At 32.6% G+C, this 14,427-nt stretch overlaps 2 protein-coding genes across 2 annotated transcripts; one reads left to right on the top strand and one right to left on the bottom strand.

The window, feature by feature from the left end:
* Positions 1 to 4,713: 4,713 nt before the first annotated feature.
* Positions 4,714 to 6,347, bottom strand: LOC107495466 (protein BIG GRAIN 1-like B). Its single transcript, XM_016116614.1, has 2 exons — positions 5,208 to 6,347; positions 4,714 to 4,749 (listed from the first exon to the last, which is right to left on the bottom strand). Exons 1-2 carry the CDS (start codon positions 6,345 to 6,347, stop codon positions 4,714 to 4,716), a joined length of 1,176 nt encoding a protein of 391 aa, XP_015972100.1.
* Positions 6,348 to 11,189: 4,842 nt separating this feature from the next.
* On the top strand, positions 11,190 to 11,639 carry LOC107495467 (uncharacterized). The gene has a single exon (XM_016116615.1). The coding sequence runs from the start codon at positions 11,190 to 11,192 to the stop codon at positions 11,637 to 11,639; it is 450 nt and encodes a 149-aa protein (XP_015972101.1).
* The last annotated feature ends 2,788 nt before the right edge of the window (positions 11,640 to 14,427 follow it).

The following is a 14,427-nucleotide window of genomic DNA, read 5'->3' as shown; positions in this document are numbered from 1 at the left end:
CTAGTCGCAAAAAAAGAACGATGCTAAACTCACCAACTAACTAACTCAAATTGAGAACCGAGGTTGACCTTATTATTTAAATAAAAAATGAAAATTAAATCAACATTATGCCCATATACAATATAAGACGAAATCATTACAAATAAATAAATAGAAAATTAGGCCATGCTAGATCTGAAATGGAAGTTCAAAAAGTATGGGCGTAAAAGATCTTGAAATCTTGCAGATATATATACAGTTACGTCAATATATATGATTTATTATTCTATGCAATTTTTTCCCTTAAATTATAGCATTGTTGCTTAAAATAAATGGTAGTGTATAGTCATGCTCCCATCATTTTTCTTATGAGCATTTTGGACAAGTCATATATCTAGTGTCTTAGTTAAAAGAAGTGTGCAACTTGCAACATGCATAAAATGTACGTTTTTAAGATAGTATAATCCTAAATTCTTCATCATCATCAGAAAGATAAAAAAATACTATCTCCAATTCAAAATTTTAAAGTCTCAAATTAATTTGTTCCATATCTTATAAATTTTTTATTTCTCTTTTTTTTTTTTATGTGAACTTAAATCATTACAATCATCACACTTGCAATTTTAATATTTTGCATTGTTTCCTTTGTTGATTTTACTTAGCATCGACATCTTTTAAGTTTTACAAAATAAATATGCGTATATTAGCTACAAAAGTTAATTAACAAGAAAATTTTTTCTCGTTTTTTTTAGCTAAAAAAATCAATTTGCGAGAAACAAACTTACTCGTGAATCTCTCGCTGAGTCACTTTTCTCAAGTTCGGATATTTTGTTATCGCTCATTAATTTTGTCGTTAATACGTCACTAATTCCTTATATGTTAGTGACGGATTAATAATAAAAAATATTTCTCACAAAAATCCGTCGCTAATTTGTTAAATTCTTGTATCTTTCTCTAAGTCAAATAATATCCTTATCAACAGTTATTTTGTCCTAATTAATGTAGGTTATTAAAAATGGTTAATGAAGCATCCTAACCACAAGAAAAAAATTGAAAAGAGAAAGGTTATTCTAAATTCTAATATTGGGGGTGGCACAAAACCCATGCATAAATGATGGTGATGTTGCTCACATACATTTTGATAAGTTTGCATCATTTGGTAGTAGGATATAAAATAATGAAAGGAAAGTGGTTAATTAATGTAGTAATTATAGAATAGAAATAGAAGTGTGGAGAGTGAAATCCCCTTGGGATCGCCAATGAATATGACTTGGTCTTTGTCTTTGTCTTTGTTGCTTTGGCTAATAAGATAACATAACAAAGCAAAAAGACTAAAGAGTGTAGTGAGTGACCCCATAACCTTTTCTTTCTTGCAAAGAGTCTTGGAGATCCACGCTTGACTGCTTTGGTTAGTTACAACGTTATCTAGGTACCTCCTTAATCCTTATTATAAAACCCTCCAAACAATAAATAAGACTTAATTATATTAGCTGCCTAACACCCCTATATTTTTAGATAAAAAATATTTTGGTTATAGTTTTTTTTTTTCTTTGTTTTGGTTCGACACGAGATGATATTTGTGATATTTGTTTTCCATTAGTATGAATAGTTTATTATCCTTTTATTTTGGTATATTGAAGATTAATTTGTCGTAAATTTGAGTTTTACTTTAAGATTTATTATTAGATAATAAATTATTGTATATACAAGATAAGATTCGAATTCTAACATTTATTTAAACAGACGAATAAGTTAATCATTTGACAAACTCAAGTTATTAGTTTAGTCCACCAATAACTAAAACTAAGTTTGTGTTCATTATGTATATAATAAAGCACTAAACTTTAATAGCACCTATTGCATTATTGTATACAACAACATCTGAATAATTGAAGGAGATATCAATTGTGAATGCTTCGGTGTAACATTTTATCTCATAAAGTGTGAAATGAAAATTTCAGTTGTAATATTAATGCAATAGAAGAGAGCATATATTTTATTGTATATATGATGATGAGATGGAGCTTTTGAATAGAGTTTTTTGTCGTGAAGTATGCATGATTCAAATTAGTACATTAAACACCGAAATTTCGTGGCATAAGCTAGGTAGTCCCCACAATGTTGTGTTGTGATTAAATCATAAGCATAAGGTGCCATATATAAATAAAATAATAATTGCTTACTTTACCAAGAACAGAGAGTGGCATGAATATGATCATGATTTTGAAGAAGAGTGAGTGAGTGTACTATGTACCTAGTAATGCCCAAAAACAGAGGACACCCTAAATTTGCAGTGTTTGCCTCTTTCCTTACCTTAACTTCTTCATCCATCATTAATTTTCTCACTATGTCTCTGCTCCATTGCCTTCTTTTTTTTAATCTTGTAATAACTGCTGCTTACCTTCTACCCAAAATAGCATCAATGCTACTATTTTATTGAATTATTAAAATAAAAAAATATACTAATAATTAAAATACTAATAAAAAATAATAAATTTGTCATTTAATTTGATTCGAAGTTGAGTTGCTGTTTTTTGGAACTACGCTCACTTTATTTAGAATTGGGTGGAGATGTAATTATTTAAAAAAAAGTTTATAATTTTTTTTACCAAAAATAATAGATATATTTCATTCAATAAGAAAAAAATAAATGTCCAAGTTATACGATTACAGCACAACAAAAAAAAGAGACTCTCAAAATCATTACTAAAATTAATAGTTTTAATAAAGGCAAACATAATTGCCAATATTTAAAGAAAGAAATAACGTGAAAAAGATAGAAAATTAATAAGGCTTATAAACATATAGATGTTAATAAAAAAAATATAAAAAATGGACAAAATGTTATTTAAAATAGTATAAATACAAAAATCTGTAAATAATTGAAATGTAAAAACACTTCTCTTTCTTCTTTTAGTATTTATTTATCTATCTATTATTTTGTTAGTTTATTGTTGGTTAAAAAAAGTTGGTCTCTAACAAAATCGATCTTATAAAATTATTTTCCATTATTTATCACTCCAATAAAATTAGGAGTTTATTTGAATAGTGAGAAAAAAAAAATTCATGCATACCAATATTTCAGTGTAATTGAATAACAACATAAAAAGAATCTTACTCTGTAATTAAATTGTTCTGACACTAGTTGATGTTCTAATAACTTTAAATTTCTTTTGGGTTATTGGGATGTTTCTTTCAAGACAAAGCCTTCAATGTTCATGAATTAATGTTGTTGTGGCCAGAAGAGGAAATGGTGGTAGCTGATTCTACAAGTTACAAGGGAGGTAAATTAAATGAATAAATAAATAAATAAGCATTTTACAAAGTACAAGAAATTCTTGTTCCACATAGGAAGAAATCAAAGATCAAAAAGAAAGAAAGAAAAGCAAAAGCTTGAAATTTTCACTTTCTCTATTCCCATGGAACGAAGATCTGCCTCTCATTTTGCTTTGGTTTTCATTCTCTTATGTTGATTGTGTCAGTTGCTATCACAATCTGAAATGTTTTTGATCGGTGATCATCATCATCATCATCATCATCAAATAAAAGAATGAACGAATCCCCACTCACTTTAATTTCTTTTTTCAGAACAAAATCAATGTCCTATCTATCTATCTATCTACCTATTCACTTTTGCAAAATCACTCTTTGTTCATTCAAAACAAATGCTACATTCTATGACACCTACTTACACACTCACACATATACCTAGGTACACTTTCATATATTAGGCAACATATATATAAAAGCTACCTTATATTATTCTCATATCAATATCACATGCATATTTCAATTTCTCATATCTTAAGGTTATTTTTTAAGGAGAGGATAACGGAAAATTTTTAGATGTCTAATAATTTTAATGGTTGATTTTAATTAATATATATTATATATTTTTTATAATTAAAATTATTAAAATATTTGATATTTTAAGTACACTTAAATTTTTTTATTAATATTATGTTTTATTAAAAGAAATTACAAACATTGAGTGGCATGTAACGTAACTTAAATTATACATATTTTTACAAAATAAAAAATATAGTATACAATAGTATCTAGTACAAGTGAAATTTAACTTAATGATGTAACAAATGTGTCTTTTTTTTTTATTTTGTTATTTTGGATGTTTAAATTGAGCTGTGGAGATATTTAACTTGTACTTTACTTAGCTTGTAGATATTAAAAAATTGCTCATTTAATAACAAATAGTATAACCTACTTACCTACCTAAGATTAATGTTTAAATATTTAGTTAAGGTCTTGTTATAAATGAATTTAATGTATAAAATCAAACATTACTTAAAAGTTATTTTACAATTTATATATAACTAAAACTTCACATTATAGAGGATGTCCCAATTCTGTTGACTCATATATTGTAAAGGAAAATGGTTTGTATTTTGCAAGAAAACACACACTCACACTATTCATCGTTTATATTAACTTTTTTTTAACTGAAGATAGAAAAATTCAAATCTGCAATCTCTTAAGTAAGTATGGAAAGACTGTGCTATTTGAGCAATAGCTCATTGACTTCATCATTTATATTACTTATTCTGTTTAATAATAAGTTTTGTATAGATACTCCAAATTAAAGAAGACAAAAATGCAGAGCAGCAACGTTGCTTACATTTGGTTATAAAATTCACACCAATGCTTATACCATCAATCAAGCTAATTAAGCCATTTAATCTTTTTATTTATTTAAATTAAAGCTAAAACAAAAGTATACTAATATTGTGAACTAGCGCATATAGAAACAGAGTTCTGTCAACAAATATTAAAATACCAAATCACTTGAAAAACTATAAGAATCATGTGCTTAATTAAGGTAAAAAAAAAAACAATAAAATCAATTTGATATGATAATAAAAAATAGAGAAGAAAATTTCATAAAGAAGATTTATGTCCAAATTTTCTTCTCTATTTTTAACCCATACAAATGAAATTAAAAACTCATCCTAAATAAACAAAAATGAAAATATAAAAATTATTGTACAATAACTAATTAACTACACAGCAAGACCATTAGCAATGGCACGATTAGTGCTAACATGAGTTGTTTCATACACAGGAAGCTCAGCCAAATGATCAAGCTCAAACAGATCCGAACTTGCACAACTTGCCACGTCATCGTGATCGTCGTTGTCGTCTTCATCATCTTCATTTGCATTATTTATTTTGCTATTATTATTTTTATGCAAATCCATTAAAGCTTCTGAAACCAAATTGTTCTTGTTCTTGTTCTTGTGGTACTCTTCCAAGAACTCCCTTGCAGCTTCTTTCACCACCTTGCTCTTCTCTACGTTGGTGCTATTCTTCCATGTTTTTGTGGCAACTTTATTATTGATTCCTTCTTCACCCACAATCACGCTCACGGGGTAGAATCGAACCGTTCTTTTCGCCCCGTTGCGAAGCTTTTCCCTTTCGGAAGTTAGAGTCTTGCTCAAACAAGATTTAGAAGAAGAAAGAGAAGAATGTGTTGAATTTTGAACTAACTTGGCTTCTCTTTCTTCCTCTGGAATGTCGTTTGGTCTATGTAGCCGACCAGTTTTACTCAAACAAGACCTCGAAAATGAACAAGTAGAAGGCAATGAAGTTTGAATTGACTTTGGCTTTTTTGCATCGTTGTCCACGTTCTTATAACTGTCGTTTGATTCATGTAATCGATTCTGATAAATATTCTTTATGTCATGGTTGGTGCACTTTGTTTTCTTGGAAGTAGCGAAGATCGAGTTGAGAAAGCTAGTGATCTTAGCACCGGGTGAAATTGGTTGCTTCACCTTCTTGAGATTGTTATAGATCTTCAACGCTCTTGACTTGGATTTCATGGACAATGATTCGTAATCATCTTCGCCACGATCGCCGCCGATTAGAGCGCCTAATTCGGTTTTGAAATCGTGGCGAAAGCTGTGGAACTTTCGACGATTATCGTCTCCTTTCTCCTCGTCCCTCAAGGACGCGCTGGTCTTCACCGGCCTCAGAGGCAAGAAGCACGATGAGGACGAGCGCGTCCTTGACGGCCTTGTTGACTCCGTGTCGGAGGATGAAAATCCCGCGGAAGAAGAAGAGGACGAGCTGGAATCGGAGGAAAGTGACGTGGAACTGAAGCACGTGACGTCATTGTCATAGTCACGTGACGTGCTTCTTGTTGATGTTTCCTGTTTCTTGTTCTTCTCTGTTCTTGAAGTTGTTGGTGTGAAGAAGGTGTTCATGTGATTGGGGGTATTTGTGTAATTGTGTTGTTCGGATTGGTCAATGGAACGGTAGATTTGGTCAAGGAGGGTTGAAGAGAAAGAAGGATTGTGAAGGAATCTGGTGCTATGGTGGTAGTGTTCATGATCTGTGAGTGTGTTGTTCTTCATATTGAAATAGAAAAGGGTAAATTTGGAAGAAAGTTGAGAATGAGAATGGAGAAATTGGGGGAAGAGGGGAACAGGGTAGACGGAGTTTATAAAGGGGGGGAAATAGGAACATCCATGTGACACATTGGTCACTATGGTCTATGCTTATTTGGCATTCAACTTCACTCTCCTTTCTTTTTCCAACATCATGTTGCTTCTATACTTCTTTTCTTTTTCTTTTTTTCTTTTCTCACAAATCCCTAAATTTTATGCTTTTTTCTCTTTCTATTTATGGACTATGCTATCACTTCTAAATTTAATTGAATATTCTAGAGTTAATCTATGTGTTTTATTTCATTATCATGAATGAATCTTTTAATTGAATAATTGTATTCAGTAAATCTCAAATTCTAAATATTATTTAATTTAAATGATACTTAAGTATTTATCATTTGTATTAAACTTATATTGGTTCAAACTCTCTAAATTCACATATATTTTTTTAAGTTCAACATAATTTTATTTGAAAAAAAAATATTAAATTTATTGTGTTTGCAGACTTTAAATGATGAATTGAATAAATTAACTTGGGAGTTATCAGTTATGTCAATATTTTCCTTTTCTCCTTTAATTTGATCACTCATTACCCAGTTTGAATTTGTACCTTTGTAGCCGTTGATCAAGATGAAATGAAAAGAAGAGTTGCATAAAAATAAGTGTTTTGGTATGTGTATTTATTTTTGGTAATGCTTTAAATTCAGGAACAAATCATCGAATCATGAATTAATCAAATGTGATTTTAATACCTAATTTTTTTGGTTTGGTATCCAAGGTTTCCCAATACATCATTATCAATAAATGAAAATGTTAAAATGATTAAATACTCTTTATGGGGTAAGCAAAGTGAGAAAGAAAAATGGCAAGATAATAAGTTTGTTTGGGTGTAATTAATGTTAAAAAAAATTTTAAATGTGTTTAATTAATAAAATTTTAGTAGTAAAAATAAAAATACTAGCAAAATTAAAAAAAATAAAAGCTATAATTTATATTTTTTTTTTATAAAAATTTACCCAAATAAGTCCAATAATATTTAGTTGTTGATGAGTAAGATTAATAATATGCATAGGTCTTCTAAGAAATTAAATTAATGTTATCTGTTACAAATACAATAGGTCTACCAAAAAAAAAAATGGCACAAGAATTCGTTTTTCGGTTAGAAAGAATAAAATCAGGTTCTATATTAAAATAATGTTCCTATCTTCCTTTCTTTTTATTTTTTCTGGGTGAGATTCAATGCTTCTATATTATATCAATTCATTATTGTATTTTTATATATAACCTACGAGGGATGAACATGCGATAATCTTGGTCTTATTTATAGTAGTTAGAACATAATTTCAATTACAATTATTGGAAGATAGAGAATTGAATTAGATATGAAAATTATTAATCTGATCTGATTTTTCTCAATGAATATAATTTATGACATGATATAGAAAAGTTTTATGATTAACAAATTTAGAAGTTGAGCATTATTGTTCTTAACTCTTCTATTTTAATTTAAATTTGACCATTTTATAATTGTTTATTTTATCTGCCATATTCAATAGCTTAGCATGTAGAATAATGGATATCGTTTGGCAACCCTGGCACATGTATTTGCACAAGAATAATCTAAGATGCCGTGATAATTATATATTTTTTTGTATCCACTAAAAATATTTTTATTAGCAATTATATAATTATCACTAAAATTTTTTAACGATAAAACATAACACAGTTTAATTGCCTGTAAATATATTAATAATTATTTTATTATCACTAAAAATAAAATAAATAAGCGCTAAAAATAAATTTTCTATCAATATTAACTCATTTTCAATATAAATTTTAATATGTATTTCATATTAATAATGATTGATTTTAATATATTTTTATCATGATTAAATATTCATATTCTTGTGAATGTAGAGAGTTTTATTTTTGTTTTTAGTTCCTAATTTTAGATAATTGTGACTCATTTTTTTGGATATTGGGTAATTGTTGGTGTAATGCCTGGTTATTGGATGTTGTGGTATTTTGTAAGGTTCTAACAATTCGTAGGAGGCGCATTGCTTTAGACAAATTTTTTTAAATATAAAAACACAATACAAGGGAGCGTATTGCATTTTTTAAATATTTAAAAAGACAATACAAGGAGGCGTATTGTGAGAAGAAGAGTGAGATTATGCACTTCATTTGGTATCATCAATAGCAACGAAGTCACGGAAAGATATCATACACCATGTATTGACCATACAAGTATTCTATGGAGAGCGCGCATGGTGCCTGGACACATGGGTGGCGCAGCGGGAGAATCGGGAATCGGCGAGGAAGGCGGCCGAAGGCTGAGATGCGACCAGCCGGTCGGTGCACGGGAGAAGGAGTATCAGCGGGCTGATGAAAGGAGGACCACTGTCGAGGAGGTTGCCTATACCAACAATGACCGACGACTGCAGGGGAAGGAGGTAGTCTTGAACGCAGCAACTGAAGATGCTCCAAGGATGCGGACTGCAGGAAATGGGGGACAGGGAATTGATGATGGGGTACTCCGATGATGTAACGATCCAGAGATCAAAAGCCATTTTAGAGGAGAAATAGGATTGAGACTGGAGGAAGGGAAAATCTTGGTGGATGCTACTGCTCAGAGTAAGGGTAAAGGACGAGAGGAAGAACATGAGAATGACGCATATTCAGGCTCAGAGATGGGGAATCTAGACAGTGAAGAGCAGAGATTGACTTGGAAAGAAGAGATGGCAGAAAACAAAGAGGCCTAGAAATTAGCTGTAGAGTCAGGTGCTCAGTGCAGTGATGAGGATGATATTATGGCAATTTTGCAAGAGCAGAACAAAGTCATGGCGTTGAAACAACGACAGGCCAAGCAAAAAGAAAAAACTCAAAAAAGCCGGCCAAAAAATCGTAAACAAGTGTGTAATATCTTGGTAAAATGATTTTTAGTTCTTGGAATATAAGGGGGTTGGGAGGTGCTGCAAAAGTTAGTATGCTAAAGAATTTTAAAAATAAATTTAGGCTAGAAATGTTGGGCCTGATAGAAACAAAGAAGGAGGTCATGACTAAATTTGATGTTGCTCGTATCTGGGGAAGTGACAGAGCGTGTTGGGAGTTCGTAGGTTTGATTGGGTCTTCTAGAGGACTGTTGCTAATATGGAATGAACCGGCCTTTAAAATGTATAATTGTTATAAAGGGAATAGATGGTTGTGTTTAGAAGGAGTTGTGGTAAAAGATAACTTTCATTGTGCTATCTGTTTGGTGTATGGACCGCATGAGAGAGTTGAGAAAATCTCAATGTGGAAGGAGTTGAGTTATATTGCAAGATTATGTCAGGTGCCGGTCTGTGTTTTAGGGGGACTTTAATGAAATTCTGCTCTTTGAGGAAAGGAAAGGAGCTACTACTTTACCAGCATCTGCGGCAGAGTTTAGACCATGGATAAATGATATGGAGTTGTTCGATTTGGAACTTAATGATTGTAAGTATACATGGTTTAGGAGACAGTTGTGTAGTCGTATTGATAAGAGCTTGGTTTCTTTAGGGTGGCTTGATATGTACCCGGAGGTGCGTCTAAGGAGTGAGTCTAGAGGTTTATCAGATCACTGCCTATTAATCATGGAAGACATCAGAAGGTTTGATGGTCCAAGATCATTCCATAGCCTGGACTCGTGGTTCACACATGAAGGGTTCTTGAGAATGGTGAAGGAGGAATGGAGGGGATTAAGAGATGTACAATTCCTGGAGAAGATGAAAGCACTATCAGAACCTCTACGCTTATGGCATAAGCAGCATTTTGGGGATATGACTGAGCGGATAAAGAGGTTTGAGGAAGAAATACGAAAAGGTGGATGATATGGTTAGTAGTGGATGGTACGATGGTACAATAGAGGCAAGGAGAAGGGCGTTAGTGAGGTGCTGTGAGAAGTGGTATATAAGGCAGGATATGCACTGAAAGCAAATGTGAAAATCTAGATATGCCACTAAGATGGATAGAAACACAAGGTACTTCCATAATATTGCTTCGGCGAGGAGAAGAAATAACCGGATTGAGGCTTTGGTGATCAATGGGAGGCTAGTGAGGAATCAACCAAGAATCAAGATTGCCATCCGGGACTTTTACAAGTGTCTGTACCACCAGGAAGCGTCCCCAAAGGTGTCTTTTAGGGATGGACTGGTTAACCTTCTGGAGTAGGAGGAAGCGAAAAAATTTAGAGGCGCTCCCATCAGTAGAGGAAGTGAAGGCGGCAGTATGGGACTGTGAATCTTCTAAGACTCCGGGGAGTGACGGATATAATATGAATTTCATAAAGAAGTGTTGGGATGAGATTGGCACGAGTTCACTGCGGTCGTGATGAATTTCTTTGAGACTGCAAGTTTACCAGCAGGCGTTAATGTCATGTGGGTAGCGTTGACTCCGAAATTTGTTGGGGCTAAGGAGATAAAAGACCTGAGACCTATCAGCATGGTTGGGTGTGTCTACAAAGTTATTTCTAAAATATTGTCACGGAGAATGAGAGGTGTAATGTCAGACTTAGTTGGGAAATCCCAGAGTGCTTTTGTGAAGGAGAGAAAGATACATGATGGAGCTTTAATAGCATGTAAAACTGTGCAATGGTTAAAACTGAAGAAGAAGGCATTAGCAATTATTAAATTGGACTTCTAAAAAGCCTATGATAGAGTAAAATGGTGCTTTGTTGACATTGTGCTTGAGAAGATGGGCTTTCGAAGAACATGGAGGGCGTGGGTGAGGGAGTGTGTTACATCGGCATCTGTATCTATTTTAATTAATGGATCACCGTCGAAACCATTCAAAATGGAGAGGGGGCTACGTCAAGGAGACCCTTTATCGCCGTGTTTGTTTGTACTGGTGGTGGATGTGATGAACAGGATGATTAGGGAGGCGGTTAGGAACAGTCAGATATCTCTTCTGTTAGTCGGTAGGGATAAAATAGAGCTATCACACCTACAATTTGCTGATGATACTATTTTATTCTATCCGCAAGAGGAGGAAACTGTCAGGAACTATAATAGGCTTTTGAGGTGTTTTGAAATGATGTTTAGCTTGAGCATAAACTTCGAGAAGTCTAACTTGATACCAGTTAACTGCATCCAGGAATGGGTCAGCCGAATGTGTCAGCTTCTAGGCTGCCAGGAGGCAACGTTGCCGGTGCGGTGCCTTGGTATTAGCCTAGGAGCGAATCCGAGGTTGGTAAAAACTTGGAAGCCGGTGATTGATAAGGTGGAAGAGAAACTCAGCTTGTGAAAAGCAAAAGTTCTTAGCAAGGCTGGAAAGCTAGTACTAATCAAGTCAGTTATCAACAGCCTGCCTATTTATTACCTGAATTTGTACAAGATGTCACATGCGATTGCACGGAGAATTATCTCCTTGCAGAGGAAATTCTTTTGGGGAAAGGATGATGGACGACCTGGTATGGCACTAGTGAAATGGGAGATGATTTAGGCACCAAAAAAAGCTAGGAGGATTGGGGATGGGTGATGCAGTGGTGCGGAATACGGCATTATTGTTTGAATGGTGGTGGCGGTTCTCTAAGGAGGATTGTCTCCTATGAAAAAGGATTGTATGCTCTTGCAATAGCTTGAACCCAAACCACTTGTTGTCCACTCAGATATTACCAAAGAGGGGAGGGCAATGGAGAGATATATGTCAAGTGCAAATAAAGGAGCAACATATCAGGCAGAAGATGATTGATGGGCTTGATATGGAAGTAAGAGATGGTAGGGCCACCAGATTTTGGGAAGATAAATGGCTCCAAATGGGAAAGCTGAAAGACAACTTTCCGAGACTCTTCTTGATTTCAAACAAAAAAGGATAAGTTATTGGGGATTGTGGGTTATGGGATGAGATAGAGTGGGTGTGGCACTTCCAATGGAGAAGATAGCTCCGAAAACGGGAGACAAATGTACTGGACCAGTTGCTGTTTGTCCTACAATCTGTTAGATTGATAGCAGATGTGCAAGATAGAGTGATGTGGAAGTTTCAAAAGGAAGGCATTTATTCAACTAACTCATTTGTGCAGGTTGTAAAAAGAGACTATGGATGAGGAGCTTCTGAGCTCCAGGTTCACAAAAGACATTTGGAAAAGTCTAGTTCCGCCACGAGTGGAACTGTTCTCCTGGTTTGTTTGGTAGGCCAAGTTAATACAAAGGATCGGCTTAGTCGACTGGTGTCCTACAACAGAATGATACTATGTGCATGCTATGTAAGAAAGATGCTGAAAATATACAACATCTGTTTATTACCTGTGAGTACTCTTGGCAGGTGTGGTATGCTTGGATATCGGCGTTTGGATATCGGCGTTTGGATAATAGTGGATTATGCCCGACACTGTGAAACAACAATTTGAGAGTTGGAGAGCTATCCCAATAAAGAAAGAGATATGCAGGTATTGGCTAGTTGGTTTCTTTTCAGTGATATGGACTATATGGTTATGTAGAAATGATGTCATTTTTCACAACAAGACAATAGGGATTAGAGACTGCATGGATCAATCCTTTTCATATGCTAGAGAATGGTGTTGTAAATAACTCATGTTGTTGATGACAATGTCGAAGATGACATAAAAATTGTACGATTGTTATGATTTGTTTTGTATCTCTTGGTTCACATGTGTATTGAGCTTTTTCTTTCAAAAAAAAATTCTATGGAGACAGATTCTCGTTCTGTCAGAACGGCGCTCCCAGCCTCCTGTTAAAGCCATTTCCAAGTAAAACTACTCTATCTTCTCTTCTATAACAAAATAAAAAAATCCGATAATTGTATATCATATTAATCGAAATGCAAATTTATATTTGGAAAAAAATAACATTACTAAAACTCATTTATTATTATTTCTACTATATTATTTTTTGTTTTTGAACAATTACTTTACAGCAGAAAAAATAATTAATGAATTCACAATTATTGTTGAGCACCAAAAGGATGGTAACATGAAAACAGAGGTAAAAGGGGATTCTCAAATCCCCTAAACAATTTTACAGCTTAAGGAGTGGAAAGAATATTTAAAGATTCTTATACTATTTAGAAGGTTAATACTTAGTACCTTAGCCAAGATATTATGGGGATCGGGACCCGTTTTCCTTTTCTTAATATGATAACGGTTTTCTTTCTTTTATTCCTTTCCTGCTTTTTTTTTCATTTTTATTTTTTTGAAAGTGATAAAAGCTATTGGGGTAAATAAAATTGAAAATGACTATAAAAAGTGAAAAAAAATTAAGTGGATCAAAACAAAGGGAAGCTTTAATCATGAGAAGTGATTCTTTAAAATTAAGATCTAAAAATACTATTTTAGTAAATATATTAATTAAGGATTAAAAAATATATTCTAAATATAATATGTAAAATGTTAGTAACTTAATATATAGCACTTTACTGAGAAAAATTATCAACAGACAGCGGTAGTACCACTGGCAAATTCGTCTTTGGCCGTTAGTTTTATTATTTTTTTGCATTGACCCCCGTAGAATACTGAAATTTCACAATAAACACAAATTTTAATTTCTTAAATAGTATTTATTTTAAAAAATTAAAATTAAGAGATTGAGACTCAATATTATATTTAATAATAAAAATTTTGAACTAAAATTTTAATATCGAATACAAAATTTTAGTTCTTTTAATATCTCTAAAAAATAGAGATATATGAGACTGAATATTTTTAATAATTAAAGATATTTTAATAAATATTAATAAATATTCTTATTTTATATCTATATTTATCTTGAATCAAATAAAATATTAAGATATAATTTAATCTTATATATTTTGTTGAAATGGTGAAGCGTTTAGGAAGAGACCGAAAGAATTTCACAAGATGAAAAAATTGTGACCAGAGAAGAATTAGGGTTTTCTCACAGTCTCAAAAGCTGATTTCATTGAATTGGATTTCTAACTAACTTTTACAGCTGGCTGCAACTCTTAAATAACAACAATTAGCCTCTTAGCTAACTATTATTTGCAACTAACTCAGCTACTAACTATTCTAATAAGTTACTCTACATGTTTTCTCATGTAACACTCCCTCTCAAGCTAG

The sequence above is a fragment of the Arachis duranensis genome, chromosome 6 (genome assembly GCF_000817695.3).
Source record: "Arachis duranensis cultivar V14167 chromosome 6, aradu.V14167.gnm2.J7QH, whole genome shotgun sequence".
Lineage (NCBI taxonomy): Eukaryota > Viridiplantae > Streptophyta > Magnoliopsida > Fabales > Fabaceae > Arachis > Arachis duranensis.
This window is presented reverse-complemented; position numbering and strand designations above follow the sequence as displayed.